This window comes from Antedon mediterranea, chromosome 2, assembly GCF_964355755.1.
Source record: "Antedon mediterranea chromosome 2, ecAntMedi1.1, whole genome shotgun sequence".
Classification (NCBI taxonomy): domain Eukaryota; kingdom Metazoa; phylum Echinodermata; class Crinoidea; order Comatulida; family Antedonidae; genus Antedon; species Antedon mediterranea.
The window spans coordinates 36,751,255-36,770,952 of NC_092671.1; the positions used below are offsets into that span (position 1 = coordinate 36,751,255).

The window sequence follows — 19,698 nt, forward strand, 5'->3', positions numbered from 1 at the left end:
TGTTTGAAATATTATATAAAAGAATATTAATGAGAAAATAATAATAATAAAAATAATCATAATCATCATTTATCACTTTTATGTTATAAAATATATGTAATGTGTTTTAATTAATGTGAAGGGACCGTTATTGCGTGCCATATTTATCAAGTTTTAAATTAAGATAATAATTATTGTTATTTTCACTGGTATGTGATAATGAGGATGATGTGAACAATTAAATTGCCAAGGATAACCATAAGCGAATTTATTCACTATCCTTCTTAAAGTTGGCAATAATGTTCACAAGACAAACATATACACAAGATGCTGTACATAAATAAAGTCTTATTACAAGTCTTTGGGAGTGGAGTTATAAATTGTTATTGTCATAAGAAAAAATTCTGACATATGACAGGACTTGAGCCCAGTACTCTTGAATTGGTAGCCAAGCATCATTACCACCAAGCCACCACTTGTCATTAACGAGTTAAATCCCATCTGAATGCTCAGCATGGTTTCAGTTTCTCTATGCTGATTCTTATTATTCATTATCAATTTAATTAATACCAGTATAAAAAAACATGATAATGATGATTTTGAAACACACCTAAGTTTGGTTCACTGCCGTTCAATGGTGACCTAGCACTGGGGTGGGCTTCGGGTCGAAAGCTGGTCATAGGGGGAAGACCTGAATTGGAATTCATCATTGCCTCTTGGCTGTAAGTCTGTAAAATACAAAAACGAAAAGGTAACAAAAAAGCTTGTGTTCATCTGTAATGAAGTGAAATAATTGGAGACATCAATTTTGTTATATTTAAAGTTTATACTGATCACTTTTGACTTGTTGAAAGGTACCATGGAATTTATATGAAGATTACAACCTTTGCACATTAAAACAATATACATAAAGATACATGCCAATCAAATCAGTACCTCACATATAAAATAATCCAATCAAATTTTATGGCTCAGATGACACATGAGAAAAATACTTTTTTTTTTTAATTTGCTTTTTTATTTTGAGGAATGTGATCCTTACCAGAGGATCTTGTGTATAATTAGTTGACGTTTGTGAATGTGATGTTGAGTTGGTTAACAAGGTAGATGATGGATAATTTGATGCTGGTCCCATGCCATTACTCCATCCTCCTCCCTCATGACCACTATGAGCGCCATCTATAAGACAAAATAAGCATCTATTATTATTAGTCCTATTTGACAATATTTGAAATTTTCTTGGGAAAGATTACTAAAGCTCTGTCCACACTTTCCAACTTTATGTGACAAATATTGTAGTTACATGACATCATCATGGGCACATAAAGTTTGATAGTGTAGACAGAGATTAATGCAGTAAATAGTAGTAACTCTCTGAATAGAACTGAAATACTGCATCCCCGAAGGTTTGGATGATGAATAACCTGAATTCCCAACGGAAGAGGAACTGGAAAATAACTTACCAAGGTAGTAACTCTCTAAATACTGCATTCCCGGAGGTTTGGGTGATGAATAACCTGAATTCCCAACGGAAGAGGAACTGGAAAATAACTTACCAAGGTAGTAACTCTCTAAATACTGCATCCCCGGAGGTTTGGGTGATGAATAACCTGAATTCCCAACGGAAGAGGAACTGGAAAATAACTTACCAAGGTAGTAACTTTCTAAATACTGCATCCCCGGAGGTTTGGGTGATGAATAACCTAAATTCCCGACGGAAGAGGAACTGGGATATCAACTTACCAAGGTAGTAACTCTCTGAATACTGCATTCCCGGAGGTTTGGGTGATGAATAACTAGGTGATTCTGATTGGTAGTCGTCTGAACCGGCTGGTGAATAAACCTGAAAGAAACACAATTATCAAATATGTTATTAAAATTAAGATTAAAGACAGAATTATGTTACCTGGAAATAGAGCAGTAAAAAATGGCGTATTAAAGGTAAGGTTCTTTTTTATAATATTAATATTATTATGTTAAGAATTTTCTAATTCCTAGATCTGTTTCTGTTTTATATAACAATAAAATATGTAACTAACCTAACTAAATGTAAATAATGACTATAAATGAATATTGGTGTCTAATCAATAAAGATAAAACAGTTTAAATGAGTTTGTAAGATTCAGACATATATTGATGAGGAATATTAACTTACTGTGTACTTTATGAGTCATCAATGTCTTTGTTTCTAAAACCAAACTCAATTGAATAAATCGACGTGCATGATTCTAAAGGTCTATTATTTTAATTTTTCACATTCTAGTAAATGAGATTTCCTGATTACATTTAAAATAGCATATAAACTAGGTTTTATAACATGATTTTAAAAAATATCACAACAGGGTTAACTGTTTAAAAGGGGGATATTCCTCGCCCAAATAGTTTGGACTAAGGCTAACTTGGGGTAGGTGTGGATATATAGGTATTACGTAAATTGTTTTATTCACTTTCCATCTCCATAAAAAAAAAACACAATGTATCTCCTCTCCTTCCCTCCTTAAGCTCTGTCTACACAAAAATCAATCTTTATGTGATAAAAAATGTGTTGTGCCCATATATGGACATGATGTTGTCATATCACTACCATATTTGGGCATATCACCATTTTTTGTCAAACTAGTTTGATAGTGTAAACAGAGCTTTAAATATATACCAAGATGTTATATAGGCTTATTGAAGTCTTAAAATCTATTTACTACAAACAAGAGAGGAACAATCTCCTCTTCTTCGATCTATACCCTAATTTGATTAAATTAATTTCCATTAAAAAACAATCTGCAAGTAAAATTCATCTATTAAAAGACAATTATAGTAAATAATGACAAAAGCAGTACTAGCAACATTTGAAAATAAAAACTTAATATCAGTAAAAACCATACTGCAAATTATCATTATGTAAATGTTGGAACAATAAAAAATTCCCTATCAACAAATAAACATTAAAAACCTGGCAGAAAAAAAAAACCTATTCTCATTATATTAGCCAATGTAAAGCTCTGTCCCCACTATCAAATTAGTTCGACAAAAAAAGTGTGATGTGCCTAAATACGGTAGTGATATGCCCAAATATGGTAGTGATATGATAAGTCCATATAAGGGCACATCACATTTTTTTTGCAGTGTAGACAGAGCTTAAATCAAACAAAACAGAAACATGACAATATGTATCAAATAAGGAGTAAAGCATGCACTACAATGTAAAAGTAATTAGCTATTAAATAAAAACAATGGAATATGTTCACTAAGAAATGTCTTTGATCTAAACTATCTTATTTAAACAAACCTATTGTAGTCCAAACTGTAAAACGCTGCAACACTATTCACCAGACCTCTATGAATTGGCTGTCCAACGGTCATAATATATCCTAAGCCATCGTTAACTTTACCCATATAAAATAATGACTTACTCCTAGAATACAGTGTACCCTATCCTAGTGTATGTAACTTAATCTTCATCAGAGTATACTACAAGACAACAACTACTTACTAGGCGGTGTGAATTTGAATAAAGATGATGATATGGATACATAAAAGCAGACTCTAGATCAATCTCGGATCGTCTTGGATCTAACATCTCGTTTTACGATCAAAATGAAAAAATCTCAGCACAAAAGTATAAATTCAAACCATAGACTACCATCAACAAAATATCTGATATCTCTGTGTATAATACTCTATGTACCCTTTTTTATTATTATAATGGTAAAAGTTTATGGATATGAAATCGACCAATGAATTTATAAGTACCTTATTATTTTAATATTAACTAGCACAGTAATACTCTCAACCACCAGCATAAAATCTATGTTATTTAAACAATTTAAATTATAAAAAAAAATCTTTTTACTTAAAATATAAAATAATATCTCAACAACAAAGCTACTTTAGTATCGATTGTATCATTATACTACGTTTTTAGGATAAATTTGGTGTTGAAAGGAAATAGGGTTATATTGAGAAAAATAAAAAGTAAATTAATTTTACATCATACACAGTTTAAAAGAGAATGCCTTAATCCTTTTTAATTGTCTTTTTTTTTTAAATAAAAAATGTAATATAATGTGTTACATTCAAAATACTTACTCCAATTGTGGGTTTTCTCCTCTTACCAAGACCTAGGAAATAAAAAGGTTAAACAAAGTTGAATTCATTGTGCATAATTCAAACTGCTCTAGACAATATTCTAATATTCTGTTTGTCGCCCTCAACCTACAGTAAAAATGTGCAACAGATTTAACAAACTATTATATTATTATTAGCAGTAATTAAATACCATTTAATCATAAAATAAAATGTTATCAAATTAACATTCAACAAATCCCTCAAATTTTTATAATACTAGATATTTGAAAAAAACATTTTAAGCTTATCGTAGTTAATCTAAAGCTGTCTGCACTATCAAACTAGTTCGACAAAAACAAGTTTGATATGCCCATATATGGTAGTGATATTCCCAAAAATGGTAGTGATATGACATCATCATGTCCATATATAGGCACATCACATTTTTTTTTGTCACATAAAGTTCGATAGTGTAGACAAAGCTTTAGATATCTAATAAGAAGCTCAAAACAGAAATCATTAAGTAAACCTCTGTCTACACTATCAAACTAGTTTGACAAAAAAAGTAATAGTATGATGTACCCATATATAGTAGTGATATGCCCAAATATGGTAGTGATATGACATCATCATGTCCATATATGGGCACATTACATAAAGTTTGATAGTGTAGACAGAGCTTTAGATATCTAATAAGAAGCTCAGAATATAAATCGTTTGTAAGATCAAGCAAGATAAAGATCGTGGAGTTTCCGTGGTAGGGTGTCTACCAATACAGGTCAATATAGGAGATAGCGACCTATGATCACTCTTAAGTATAAGCTATAGAGGAAGTACGAGTACACTAACTGCCGTGTGTAACCAAGAAAAGCGTGGCTCCTTAATCCTACCATGTATTCACCTGTTGTAAGATGACATTGCTGAAAAATGGTATTTACACCAACTACACTAGACTGATTAATAAATGAACGCGTGTATATTTCTAGGGTGAAAAATAAACATTATCTTTTCCTAAATCAGAAATACATTTATTACTTCCTTGATAAAAAAAAGATTCTATAAATAAAATTTAAACATTATATCTACTAGCTATATTGCTGTTAAATAAAATCATTTTATTCTTATTTTTATCTTGAACCTTCAATTATAGATACCAAACAAAGGTTATCTTTCTGTTTTAGCATAATGCTATTATTTCTGTTAATGTTCTTCTTGTACTGGAAGAGATATACTGTTCATATTGAAATATGTTGACGTCCAAATAAAGCTAACACAGCCACTGATTTAGTCCTAAAGCCAGATCCATATTTTAAACTATTCATATATTCAAACAAAAGATTGAAGGCTTAAATTCATCTCCGAATATTAAGTTTAACTTGGTATCAGGTCTACAACTTTCACGTCGTATTACCAACTTCCTGTCTTGCCTATCAAAAAGGTCACATATGTGTAAGTTGGCCTCTTTATGCATATTCTATACACAAATACGCATTATCAAGGCAAAACGCTAAATCTTTTGTTAATGATTTTAGTTTGATGGTTGATCCAAGTGGCTTCCTGTACCTAATACAGATATTATGATGATTGCTAATACAAGGACCTGGATAAAGAAGGAAGATAATCCCAGGGATGAGGCCTGCCAGGAAATACAGCACTATACAGTTATCAGTTGGCTTAAAAACAACGCTACTTTTTAACTTCTGTGTGTGTGTTATAATATGTATTGTACAACCGGATATTAATGTTTGATTATTATCAACATTAATGTCGATTTCTGGGAAAACATGTGATAGTTTACTCCTTTTTAAAATAACAGTATTAGATTGTTTCTTCCCTATTTCACTTTGAGTTAAGCTCAGGAATAGAAACCCATGTTTAAAGCCCCATTTCCTACGTTTTTTAGATCTAATTTAAGATCACAAACTATATTTAATGTAAAAATAATACTATATGGTCCTATTGCGATAACTTTTTTCGTCTTTAAACGGTTAAAAATGTGAAAAATAAATCGATTCTAATAATTATAGCGGCCCGCTATAAATCCCAAAATGCATTGTGCTATTGTGATATTTTTGTTTTTCACCTGTAATTCGCCCACTTTTCGATCGATCGTGAAGCCAAAACAAATGGAAGACTCCTAACTTTTCAGCGAAAATACCGGGTTTTCCCCAATTTGTATCAACGGAGTGTGGCAAAAATAGAAAGACAATTAATGTAGCAACTATACAACGTCAGCCTAGGTATATAGCTAGCGTACGATGTTCGTACGTTATCGATGTTTACCAGCTAGGCCTACAAAACTAAGCCTAGCTAGGCTAGGCCTAAGACCGTCCACGAGAGGTCGATCGCCGCGACCTACTTAGGTAGTGCATTGTTTCTCACTTTTTATCATAATTTACCATAAAACGTACATTTAAGACAAGGAATGACATGGTTTAATGTTTTTAAAGTGATATATATGTATTATTTTCCAAAAAACGTCCAAAATTGCAGGGAAGGGGTCTTTAAATATATATATATATATAATAACTACTAGCTTAGAATTTGTCAGATAGTTGGTAGATAACATACATGAAGGAGATCAAGTTGCTCTCTTTGCCATAAGAATATTGTTATTTTTGGTCATACATTATAGACGGACTATAGATGCATAAATATTTAAAAGCTATATTGTTAGGCCAACAGGATGCTACTGAATTTGTAATTATAATAATAGGTATACATAATTATATGAATACAAAATGTAACAGGTTTGTTTGTTTGTCTATTAATAGAGAGAACTCAATCTTATTAAATTATCTATAATAATGTATTACCAAAAATTGTCCAAAATGTTACTTTTATTATTATTATACTGCAAAAACATTCAAAAACGATCTTAATATTTTTTAAGACGAAGGTTCTATGTTATACAATAATTTGTTTAATATAATACTAAATAAAAAAATACTATGCCTCTTTAATGTATATAATTATTGTATTACTATTACATATTTACATTGTTTTATGTTTTAATGTATGCTTTGAGTGGTGGTGTGGCACGCCTTATGGCAACAGTGGTCCTTCGACCTCTTTTGCCACTCCTTGGCACACTCAAAGTTTATGTGTTGTTTTAATGTTGCTAAAATTAATAAAATAAATAAATAATAAATTATTATAATTCTATCAATTTACAAACTTAAATAATCATAAATATAATTATTCTAGTAATCTCAGATTAATTTAATAAAGACATAAAAATTGCTTTCATAATTTGCACTTAAGCTCTGTCTACACTATCAAACTGACAAAAAAATGTGATGTGCCCATATATGGACATGATGATGTCATATCACTACCATATTTAGGCAGATCACTACCATATTTGGGTACACTTTTTTTGTTAAATTAGTTTGATAGTGTAACCAGACCTTTTAAAGTCAATTGTTTTTGCACAAGCGCACCAAATCATTTACATCCCAAACAGCCCTTATTTCAATAGCATAATACAGATACTGACATTAATAAATGTTACATTTTGAGAGAAAATAAATAAAATCTTATGGGAATTAGACGCTCAACTAGAAACATCAATCGTGGTAATCTGAATTACGAGAAGTGAGCAAAAGGCCACGATAGTTACATGTATTTCGTCTCTAGATTCTCGCTAAGTGTCTATACGTTTAGAAATTACACATTATATCTAGGCCTAGTAAAATATATATATAGGACGTTTGTCATGCTATATTCTTATGCCTCTTTTTCATATGCAGCTTATTAGTAAATAAAACCATGATAAAAAAAAATTAAAGATAGTTATTAAAAAAAATAAAATGTACACATACTACAGACAAACAGGGGAAATATTATTAAATAAATTCATCTGATTCCGAATATAATTAACTGGACAATTATTACTTTTTTGTCACTAAGGTATTTATACCATTTGTGTAGGTATTGTTTGGTTCAACAAAAAAGTAATTATATTTTCCTGTTAAGGGGAAATATATTTTAACACTAGTGGATATCCCTATTTTATGACACTTTATTGGGCCCCGAAGTTGTGCCTTTAGAGAGAGGTTACTTAAATACTAATTATATTTCATCCTTTATAGAAATTTGTTGTTTGTATGAAAAATTATTTTTCAGTTCTGTATATAAACAAAATATGTAATTTTGTTATTTTATATCTCTGTTTTAACAAGTTTTTTTTTATATTAAAATAAGAAAGCTTTTTCTTCAATGTTCTGTGTTTTTTAATTTGTTCTGAAGGAACGTGATGTGTTTATCTATGACCTGACTATGAAGTATATTATGTTTGCGATATTAGAAAACATCTTATGACATTTGTGGTGACATTCTTTAAAGTCTCATTCATCAAAAGTGACAAGTTGGGAGTGTCACCTGATCTTTTAAAAAAAGTTCACCCTATCAAGTAAGTCTTATCTATGGACTGCAAGATGGAATAAACATCTAGAATGATGATGACCTAGTCTGTTTATTACTGCCATGAGTAAGGGTAACTATTTAGAACAAGCCACCAAGCAGCAAACCGTTTTGTTCCTGGTCTCGGGCAAAAGGTATCAAATAAATCTATTATTAGTAATATCTAAGATTGCCACCCACCAACTAATGTTTTATTTATTCATCCTATAGTTGTGGTCCTCTACGGACCCACGGCAGCAGTGCTTACTGTACCATGATCAGTACACTAGAAGATGAGGCAATGAGAGTGAATGTAATGACAAGCAATATGGCACAGACATCTCTCGAAACCCTTGCTCTTAAGGCTAACTCAGACAGCAATGTACAACGAAGCTTGACGAAATGTCTTGACTCGTTGGTGCTGTCTGAATCCTGTCGATACATGTCGTATGGAAATAGCGCCGGGCGTAGTTTTTAGGTCATTGTGAGAACTTTAAACATGATTAATTTTCTCTGGAATCTTTTCGGCCCTGGTCGTACGACGCTGTCTAAGTTGGCCTATACATGTCGGGTATAACATTCCGTTATCATTACCCCATACAGTATCGCTCTCCAAACGCACCTTATACCGTTTGCCGTTACTGTACATCGGGTATGAGAGGAGCGAATTCGGCACCTCTATTTAAACGTCAACTTAAAACTTTTCTTTTTAATTAATTACTTAGTATTGTTAGGCGCTCTGTTTTTTGTAGGGCGTCATATAAAAACCTGAATAGAATAGAATAGATCGTGCAAGAAAACCAAAATGTGATTTACCTGTTGCTGGTATTGGTGGTTGTTCTGGCATGGGCCGCCGTCTTGATGAGTTGTACATACTGTAATAAGATGCTGTTGATTTGCCATGAGGAGACAGGGAACCAGAGCTTGGCATTCCAAGCGCTAAAGCTGGCTGCTTTAAAAAAAAACAGAAAAAACATTCAAAGAAGAATGTAGCATGGAAAACAATAATGGATTTACAATCAAATAAGAAAGCCTAAATATACAGTAGAAAATGTGTTACCAGTATTAGGAAACTAAAATTTCTGTAATTAAACTAACAAAATATAATATATGTTTAGTTTTATGTTATTCCAGCACTTTACAACGAATTATAATATTTATATAAGCATTATTAACAATATTAAGTTGCCCATATAAAGTAACACCCCTCCCTAATTAGATAATCTAATTGACATTATTAATATCATACAAGGCACCAGATAGTCTAACTTGAATACTGGAGATAATGAGGATTATGTATTCCCATGACTATCAATAAATCTTGTAATTATTTAAACATTATTCTCAAATTATGATAAAAACTGTATGAAAAGAGAGGAACCTTAAATATGCTCAACAATATTTAAATAAATGGCAAGAAAAAAAAAACAAAAAAAAACCCCGAACTATGCTATTCTGTTTGAGACGCCATACCATTAAACCACTAGGGATTGGTTCAATATGATAGCAACTTTCAATCTAGCCTTAATGTCATACTTAATATAGTGACAACAATATTCAATAAGGGGTTCAGTGTGTGGCATCAACCACACCCATTGTTGTTGACATATTTTGAGAAGAACACAAGTCATTTTTTTCATAAACTGGATTTAAACAACTAGTTATAAAATATACCTATACATTATTAATTTTACACACAAATGTAGAAGCTGCTATAAGGAGAGGAATCTCTCAATCTGCATATGGTTATAGACTTCATTTTAGAATCAGGTTGCTTGGACAGTACTGAATTTTTTTATGAAATAGATGTGATAATATTTTATCGTTCTGTTTAGGGAAATGATAGTGTTATATTTTATAGTACTATCTGAATCATTTAAGGCTCTTCACTAACAACAAGAAAATCTAAAATATCCAAACTCATTAAATCAAATACATAAAATAAATCATAAACTTAGGAAATAACAACTTAAAAAAAACAACAGTGAAAGCATTCAAGAACAGACAATTATAGTTAACGAGATTGCCACAAGCCATAAAGGGGTTTGTAACGTAATTGGCGAGCTTTCATTTACTTTGTAATTTCAATAACCAGAAGCATAAGATAGTACAATAAATAGCTCGGCCAATCAGAGCGCTAACATCTGCTGGAGCACACTAACAAAAGACCTTACTAATTTACAATTCTTCTACTGTGGAGAATAATTAAAAGAGATTCTAATCCAAGGTACGTCGGCCAAGATTCACTAGATGCTTCAGCCAAATATGCCAACTATTACATTCACAGTTTTTTATATATATTTATAAATATATTATCAAATACATTCAAGTATATCAATCCTTTATATTTATAAATATGTTATCAAATACTTTACATTCAAGTATATCATATACCTTTATTTTTGCTTTGTATACTATGTATCAGCATGTTGAGCCTTCGTATTATATTTTAATATTTGATTTATTGAATTTTATGAAATCTCGAAGTGTTATCACAATTTTTATATAAATATAGTAGTTTTTTATAATTATTTTTTTATGATAATGTATTTTCTTACTGTTTGTATTGTCGAGGGCCCCAATGATCAGCTTTGCTGGTGGGCTACCCTCATGATACATGGTTCAATAACAAATTTTAAAAATGCATTTTTATTGTACAAAATTCAGACCTGTTATGAATGTTTTTACCAGAATAAATAAATATATCTACAATTTTACTAATAATTTCTTTCTTTATTTTTCAATCCATAAATAAATGTTATCAAAAATGTTTATTGTCTCAAGATTTGATTGTTAAATAATTTAAAATCTTTGTTTATACTATAAAACAGGAATCAGACGGAAAAATTATTGGTAATTTTGTACGTTTACGAGTAAACCAATTATGAAGATATTGAGAGTTGATATTCTCTTTATGTTCCATGAAATCACGTACAATTGTGGAGACAGGAATATAAAAATCTTTAACTGCAGTAGGTCTAATATATTTTATATTACATGTAATAAATTTTGTAACTATTATGAAATATAATGTAAGTTGATAATAAACTCAATTCTAAAGAATAAAAACCAAAATGAATATTTTAAAGCTACAAAATCTACATCAAACTTAGCGGGAATCTTGAAATTCTTAATCTTAATTGTGGCTTTAACCATTTTTGTTTTACATAAAAGATTTATTTAAAAAATATTTGAATCTGTAATGAATATTAATATACAGTTATTAACAATTTATTAACGATTTATTTTGAAAATATTTTAATCTGAAATGAATTGAAACTACATTGCCCTAATTCCAGATAGGGACAATTTAAAATTCAATAGTCAATATTAATAGGTAGTTATTAACAGTTAGCTCTTTTATATTAAAATTAATTTGATGGTATTTTGTATGTCTATAAATTAAATATTTCAATTTCAAATTATGAACACAATTTGAGTAAAATTACCAGTATGAAATAAATGTGTATATTAGATACTGTAGTCATCATTGATGTAGACATGTTAAGGTTTAAAATAATAATTTGTTAATGTTGTTAATTAATACAACTGTCAATCATAAATTAAATTGTTATGCCACATTCCGTAAACAAATTCTGTAATACTTAACACAGAACTAGATTACAGTAAATTAAGTAACAAATTAATTGCAATATTATTTTAAGAAAATATTATCGTGAATGATTTAGATGATGGCTCAGGAAATCAAACTTCAACAAGTGTATTGTGAAGCTGTGTTATTGATTTTGATCCAATCAATGTTTGTGGCAGGGCTCAGTTTAGCAGGATGCCGGACTGTATTCAATGCAAACAGAGAACAAAAGAAATGGAATTACTGAACTCGCGTAGCTTACAGCCGAATCTAATTACGTCAATCCAAATATAACAGCAACAAAAATTGGAATTCGCTAACTAGTATTTAAAGTTTAGTCAGAAAAAAAATAAAATGACTTTGTATCTAGCCATGGAATAAAATAATTTCTACACAATCTAACATGAAAAACTCCTTACATAAAATAATTGCATTATTATCAATGAATGTTTTATTTATACTGTATTTAATTAAAATCACATTTTATTAAGCAATATGTATGTTTATAAGTTTGTAATCTAAAAAGGCAACATTGAGTTCTAAAGTTAAAAATCAAAATCTTTTCTTTTCAAAATAATTAGGTAATGTTTGATTGAACTACTCGGGTACACACTTTTAGTAAACTACTATTAAGCCAAAAATTAATTGAAATTAAAAAGGGGAAGCTTATTTGTAAAGGAAATATGTAAATTAAATCATGAATTAACTTGTATAAGAATGTTTTGACCTAGTTTGGTTAACTGGTACCATAACACAGCTGCTTATAGTTGTATAGTAAAGGCAGATGTGATCATACCCAGCCACCTGCACCAATCGTTCATAGGTTTAGCCTAAGCCAAGCAGGCGAAAGTCAGGGAACCACACAGGTGGCTTGCTAGCTGTCTACTAACTCAATTGGAGGTGTCAGCCTAGCCAACTATAGCTAGCCTAGAACACAGGTGGGACTTGGACCAGTCCTCACACCACAGGTGTATGCATAAGACCAGCTGTCTAGTGCCTTCTCTGCTATAACATCTGAAACCTATTACAGTATCTATAATGCACCTGACAATACATAAGTTTTATACATGAATTTCGTAATATTTCATTTACTTAACAGGCAGGTATCCTTAACCCTAACACGGACATGATTTATTGCCAGCCTACGTTAAATGACAAACTAAAGCGCTTTTCAGTTTACCTATTAGTTTGTTGTTGTAACATGATTAAGAAACATTATCCAATAAAAAAAATTCTTCAAATGTTTCCATACTTCAGTAGCGAACGCGCCGAATAAAAAAAATGATATTTGCACAGCAGCATAAATTCTAATTTACTAGACACATTTTTTAATAAAAATACATTATTTCCATAACTAAATTGTAATCTTTATTTCTATCTACACGTAACATGTTTTATTATACTTATTAAAGATAATAAAAAATAAAGCAGTACATAACACACATAGAGTAACGAGTCCCTTTAGTCTCGTAATAATTGCTCTAGCTATTTCAGATTACTAGAAAAAAGAAGACGCGTAACTTTAAAATTGTTGAAGCTAATAACAATAAAAACACTCAAATAATATGTCCTAGTTAGGATAATTAGACATTGCTTCATACAATGTTCTACAAAACAATTCCAATGAAATAACAAGAAAACGCAAATTAAGATATAGGACCGACGATATCAATATTATTCAACGATTTCCTTTGTTACTATATAGTAAGATAAGGCACAAAAAATGGATACTAAAGTTAAGCGCGTAGTACGTTAGTATGTGTATACCACTTATTCTAGAAAATGGCGGTTTAGGTACACTTAACAGAGTCTGCCATTGGTAAATCATGATAAACCTTACATTTTGGTAATTTTAAGTTATACCTTTTCAACACATCCTTTACCAGGTAAAGGGCCGTAGCCATGAGTATGGTTGGTAAGGTTTCAACCACACAGGGGATTGTTCCCTTTTTTTGCAACCACCGCACTACTCTAATTTCTGTGACCACCACCTCTAATTTCCGTCACTACGACACTGCTTACCGGGAGTATCAGTCAATGATTCATATGCATAAATCAAATCATCTTTTTTTTATTTATATTTTTATATTAATTTCTTACCTGTGGTACTCCAGGTTCCCTTGGCATATAAGGCATTCCATATTCTTTTGATTTACCTGAAAAAATAATAAAATAATTCATTAATTCATTCCTTTATTTCGAATAGTACATCCATATACAAACATACAAAACAAAAAGAGAACAAATTTCACCAGAAAATTAACACAAAAATCAACCTAAAATATCCTAAAATATCAATTTGCTCCAATGCCGATGTAGGTTGGATTGTGGAAGTATGTTAACTAAGGTTTGAATCAGACTATTACAACTCTCCTGAATTCTGTTCTTAAAAAAATGTTCATAATGAGTAAATAAGTACAGAACAAGTTTTTTGTTGGTTAATAGTTATTTTAAATTTCTCATTTCTTGACAATATTTTCTTATTAAAATCAATGGTTAAAACAATACAGATCTTTTTCGTTATTTGTACGGATATAGATATACAAATAAAAAGAAATTGAACTGAAAATGAAAATGAAAATTGAATTATTAGAATATTAAAATACACAAAAGATTTATTTTAAATTCAAATTTTATATTCTTGGAAATACTGAATTAGAAATGAATTATTTTATTTTATTCATCCTATAAAAATACCCTTCAATTAGAAAAACGTATTGTTAACTAAAACCACAAGATAGCTTCATATCAAACAAACGAAATAAAAATGAACAATTTCTGAACAAGTAATAAATTACCGGTAGGTAAAATCATCGACACTTTCAGTACACGCTGTATATTGAGCATAATAGACGCAATTAACGCAACAATCAAGCAAATTAACCTTTCTTATGTGTCTTGATACAATCACACCATTAAAATTTATTTTTTTATTATATTGAAGTCAAAATATGTTTTCATTTGGTCAAGAAAAAACGCTATGAATATCTTTCCAAACACAAAAACATGCAATAACATATAAATTTCAAATGAGACATAATTATTTACATATTATACGTTTGTTGCGATTAGGAAACATTTTTCTACTCTCATCAACTTCAGAATACAAAATTAAAATATTTCATAAAAAACAAACAAAATACATAATTTCACACATATCAAAAGATAAGTTTTGTGTTGAATTAAAATTTGCATTATAAAATTGAAATATTTTACAGAATAATAACAAAATATATACATTCCATACACTGATTAGTGTTATTGAATATCAAAAGCTTTAATTAGCATTCATAATTTAATAATCACTATAATATTGTGAAGTGAGTCAATAATCCATATTATTCGATTTTCTTTTTATATCAAATCTAACAATCATAATGTGAATTCCAATCATAATTTAATAATCAAAATTCAATTTGTAATCAGTTTAGCTTTTATCCGATAATTTAATCGTTTTCATTTTACATGCCATATACAGCGCTGAATGATGAACAAACACTTGACTATTGCTACAGTACAACGCTGCTTAAAATCAATAAATGATTTTCTCTCCATCATTAAGCCTTTCTTGCATAAGTGTGAAAAGCCCACATTTAATAACCAACTCCCTATTGGATTAGAATGGCTAACGACAAGGAGACGTACGCTGTTGAATATCGCAACGAGAACACGCCACTCTGCCACTAATCTATATTAAATTACGATACCGCCGTTTACAATTATCGCTAAAGCGTAGTTCATTAATATAGACATCTTACACTATTATGTAAAATTGTAAATTAATTGTCTGCAGTTTAGGAGAAATCAGATTCTAACAAGATGTATTCACCTTGGTTACGTAAACTAACAAAGAAATAGAGTAAATTACTTTTTACAAAGCATACAAGACTTCCTAATGCTTGTAAACATAATATACAAAAAATCACTGATTCACCATAAGTTCAAGTGAAAAATAAATACACAAATTAAGGAGTGATATCACAGTGATGTTATAGCTTACATTTCATAACATTATGAATTCAATTTATTAATATTATAAAAGCACCAAACCAAATTATTTATTATTTTATACATCTACAAAAATATTGGACTGATACTGTTGCCATTTAGCACCTTTTATTTATATATTATATATATTTTTTCCTTTTTCTACCCGGATCTACCTGAATTTTGAGACTAAGCATTGATGTTTCTGTGCCCCTCTTGACCAGAACATATTCTTCTTTGATTCAGATTTTAATTTGAGTTTATTCTGTTTTTATAGATTTCCCACAAAGAAAGATTTATTAGATTAAGAATATCCTTTTTTTTTCCATTTTCCTTTTACAGTCAATTAATTAAAATTTATTATTATTATTTATCATAAAAAACTAAAAAATTTACTTGAAAATATTTAGTTATATAATTGCATATTATATAATACTTTTTTAAATATAAAAATGTATTACCTGCAGAAAGTAAATTGAGCTTAACTGCTACAAATAATCTTGATTGAACATAAATAGTCAAGCTTCCAAATGAATTAACCTTTAAAATCTTTAATAGTGACTCAAATTGGTTTTCGAAAATTAGTAATTATGAGTAATTATCAGAAATTTCACAATTCATTATAAAGATTGTGTAATACGATGAAGCAGTGTTCAACAAAAGGTAGGTGAAACAGTCCTGAATTAATATCTGTTGAACAAAGGGTAGAGAAGAGATAGCCCCAAGGTAAAAATCGTCATAATTAATTATGCTACTAGAGTCTTACAATAGACATCAAAATCAATACTAAACAATATCAGTTTTTTTCACTATCTACACACATACCTGGACTTTTGTTCATTTAATTAACTTCTTGAAAGAATTTATTTATGCAAAATTAATTTGTTACAATTATATTATAGTTAATTGTACTATAATAAAATACTAAAACTAACTTATTTTATAGTTTATTATAGATAATAATGAAGGTATACTGTACCTCCATGGTTGTATTATATTCAGGTATATTTATTATTTTAAAAAAAGATCAATGATACAAATAGCCAAAAGGCTGAACCCTTAACATTTTATAATAAAAAAGTTAAAATCCACAAGAAAATATATGCATTATGTAAAAATGTATAGATAATTAAATATATATTAAAATGATAATTACTGTATGTGAAATCAACAACTACTTGTTTTTTCTTATACTTTACTATCCTCGAAAGCTAAATTTTATTTTTATTTCATATGATGCATTATGCTTCTTAGAACAAAGAAATATTAAAAATAATGGTTTAGGCATTACACAAGTTACTGTATATGACGATATTACGAAGGTTGAAAACAAACAAACAAATGAAAAATAATGGTTTTATTGTATTCGTTTTAACATCTGGTTCTGAATCATATTGTGCACTTTGCGGAGTTGATTGAAACTGGTGAAGTTTTCACCGCATACCCAAAAATAGTGTCACAGTTGAGCTTCCATACCCGTGGGCTAATTTCCTAACAGTGTTAGCCTAATAACAAAATTTGAGACTTTCACGCTGTGCAATCAAATTGCTACTTTCACCACCCCATACTACTAGTGTAAACCTCGTCATTACTTCATGTATTTTGATTGGTCGCCGGGTGACTTTAGGGCGGCCATGTGTCAATTCTGGTCAGATCTGTGTTCGTATGTAAAGGCGGCCCCTAGAGAGTGCACTGTTTATCGACGGTGAGGTCTTTGCTCTACTTTGCTTGCCGATATGGTTTTGTTTCAATCACAACATACATTCACCGTAACGGTATTTGGAATGTCCCTCTAGGAACGAAACATACATTGGATCTCTTTCACCGCTGTTTGCTTCTCAGTCTTTACTATAACCTGAGGGAACTGACAGAAACATTCTCGCATAAAAACAAACGCTGTAGATTGTTGCCACGCACTTATGTCAAAATAATCAGAACCTATTTTCTAATACCAGCTATCATTATAATATCCTTATGTCACATGGCAAAATACAGTGGCTGAAAAGACATATCTACATACATTGTTTAAACAGTGTAAAAAAATAACTATTTGTACATTAATTTATCAAGTAAATATTAATATGCTTTCTTATTTTAATTGCATGATTATTTTTCTCATATTATTATATACTATTAATATTAACAACAGTATGCATTTTGCTAAAATCTTTATATTTCAAAAAGTGCAATTCATCGTTATACTTTACTATGTACTTAAGTGAATTTTAAGTTATTAAATATGTGATATTGGGCCTGATGACTACACATCCCTAGAGTTGGTGGGTGTTGGCGCAATAAACACACCAGTCAACAAAATCAGTCTGTTAAACATGATGAAACGAACAAGGAGAAATATATATTTTAACACTGTACAGGCTGTATTAAGGGATTGGGGTGGGGGATGTGACTGTCATGAAATTTTATTTTATACAGTACCTTCTCATAATTGAATAATCAAACTAAAATATTTAAAACTTAAACTACATTGTTTACGGTTACAGTATATGCATTCTCAAATATCTTTTTTATTTATTTAAGCTATATTAATATAGTACAGTAGGTCAGTATACCGATATATAAAACATTATTATTGTTTAGTTCACACTACAGACTATTAGCAGGAAATACTCGATAAAATGTGTCACATTAGGCCTAAATAAATGTAATTATCTGTGTTTGGTGTGGGTGGTAAATATACCTAAAAGGATACACACAACACAAGATGTTAAATCAGATAGCCTATCGTTTTTGCAAGTAAGCATTTCATACGAGAAGACGTACTCAGCTTTATCATTAGAATGTTTATCAAATGGTAATTTCTTCAATTTAAACAGATTAATCTTTAGGAGGCTGGGGAAGAGTAAATCTCCCCCGAGTCAATTAAACATCGACCTGTGCTCGCTACTTGGCCTAAAAAATAATGTTTTTAACACATCCAGGGTTATAAGTCAGATTTGAACAAGCATACGATGTTGCGATCTGTTATGACGGTAAGATTTTCAAATCAACGTTGACGTGTATATCCACGTAAGGTGAATCGTCTACAAATTAATGAAAACCTTTACAATTTAATTAAACTATTGGATTTCTTATTTAGACGGATAAGATGAATATAATCGGCTTTCTATTAGCAACAGAGAGTGCTTAAATGTGTTGCACACTGAATTAGTATCAGAATTCCTTTTATTAAAGTCTATTAAATAAATTCAATGTTTAATCTGCGTAGTTTTATTGGTTTATAATGTGCAATAATATATATATTTAAACAAATTCTACATTTGGTATCGTTAATTTACTAATCTTCTAAAATTTAGATTTAGAAAACATAATTTAAATTTAATCTACCCCTTTTTCCTAAACCTATATCCGTGTTAAATACACTAAACTCTCTTCATAAAGATCTATATTTTAATAAATGTTTTCTTTATTATTATTTTTATCTTTCGAAGAAGAGAAAGTTGGAACGTCATTAGAGATGAGAGGTATTATAGTCGCATCTATCTTTAATTTATCATCTTATTGAGTGCTTGTTTATTTTTGCATGTTAGAAGCATTACCAAATGATAATAAGTTACCTTTTAGAAGTGTTGTAAAAATAAATTGATTATTGTTGAGGTAAAAAGGAATTTAAGGCATGACCACTCATAAAGTTTAAGGGTAATAAATAAGTGCAA

At 29.9% G+C, this 19,698-nt stretch overlaps 1 protein-coding gene across 6 annotated transcripts in view; it reads right to left on the minus strand.

Annotated features, from left to right (window-relative positions):
- The window catches only part of LOC140040937 (transcription factor 12-like), a 91,460-nt gene that overhangs the window by 31,978 nt on the left and 39,784 nt on the right, over positions 1 to 19,698 (minus strand). For 3 of the 6 annotated variants that reach the window (XM_072087228.1, XM_072087225.1, XM_072087229.1), the window contains exons 7-12: positions 14,138 to 14,193; positions 9,262 to 9,397; positions 4,063 to 4,094; positions 1,723 to 1,822; positions 1,022 to 1,158; positions 590 to 707 (exon numbers count right to left, since the gene is read on the minus strand). In XM_072087228.1, coding sequence (XP_071943329.1) covers positions 590 to 707; positions 1,022 to 1,158; positions 1,723 to 1,822; positions 4,063 to 4,094; positions 9,262 to 9,397; positions 14,138 to 14,193 — 579 coding nt within the window. Of the gene's footprint in view, positions 1 to 589; positions 708 to 1,021; positions 1,159 to 1,442; positions 1,702 to 1,722; positions 1,823 to 3,466; positions 3,572 to 4,062; positions 4,095 to 9,261; positions 9,398 to 14,137; positions 14,194 to 19,698 lie in introns of those variants that run through there. The other 3 variants (XM_072087226.1, XM_072087231.1, XM_072087230.1) reach the window with 3 other exon arrangements.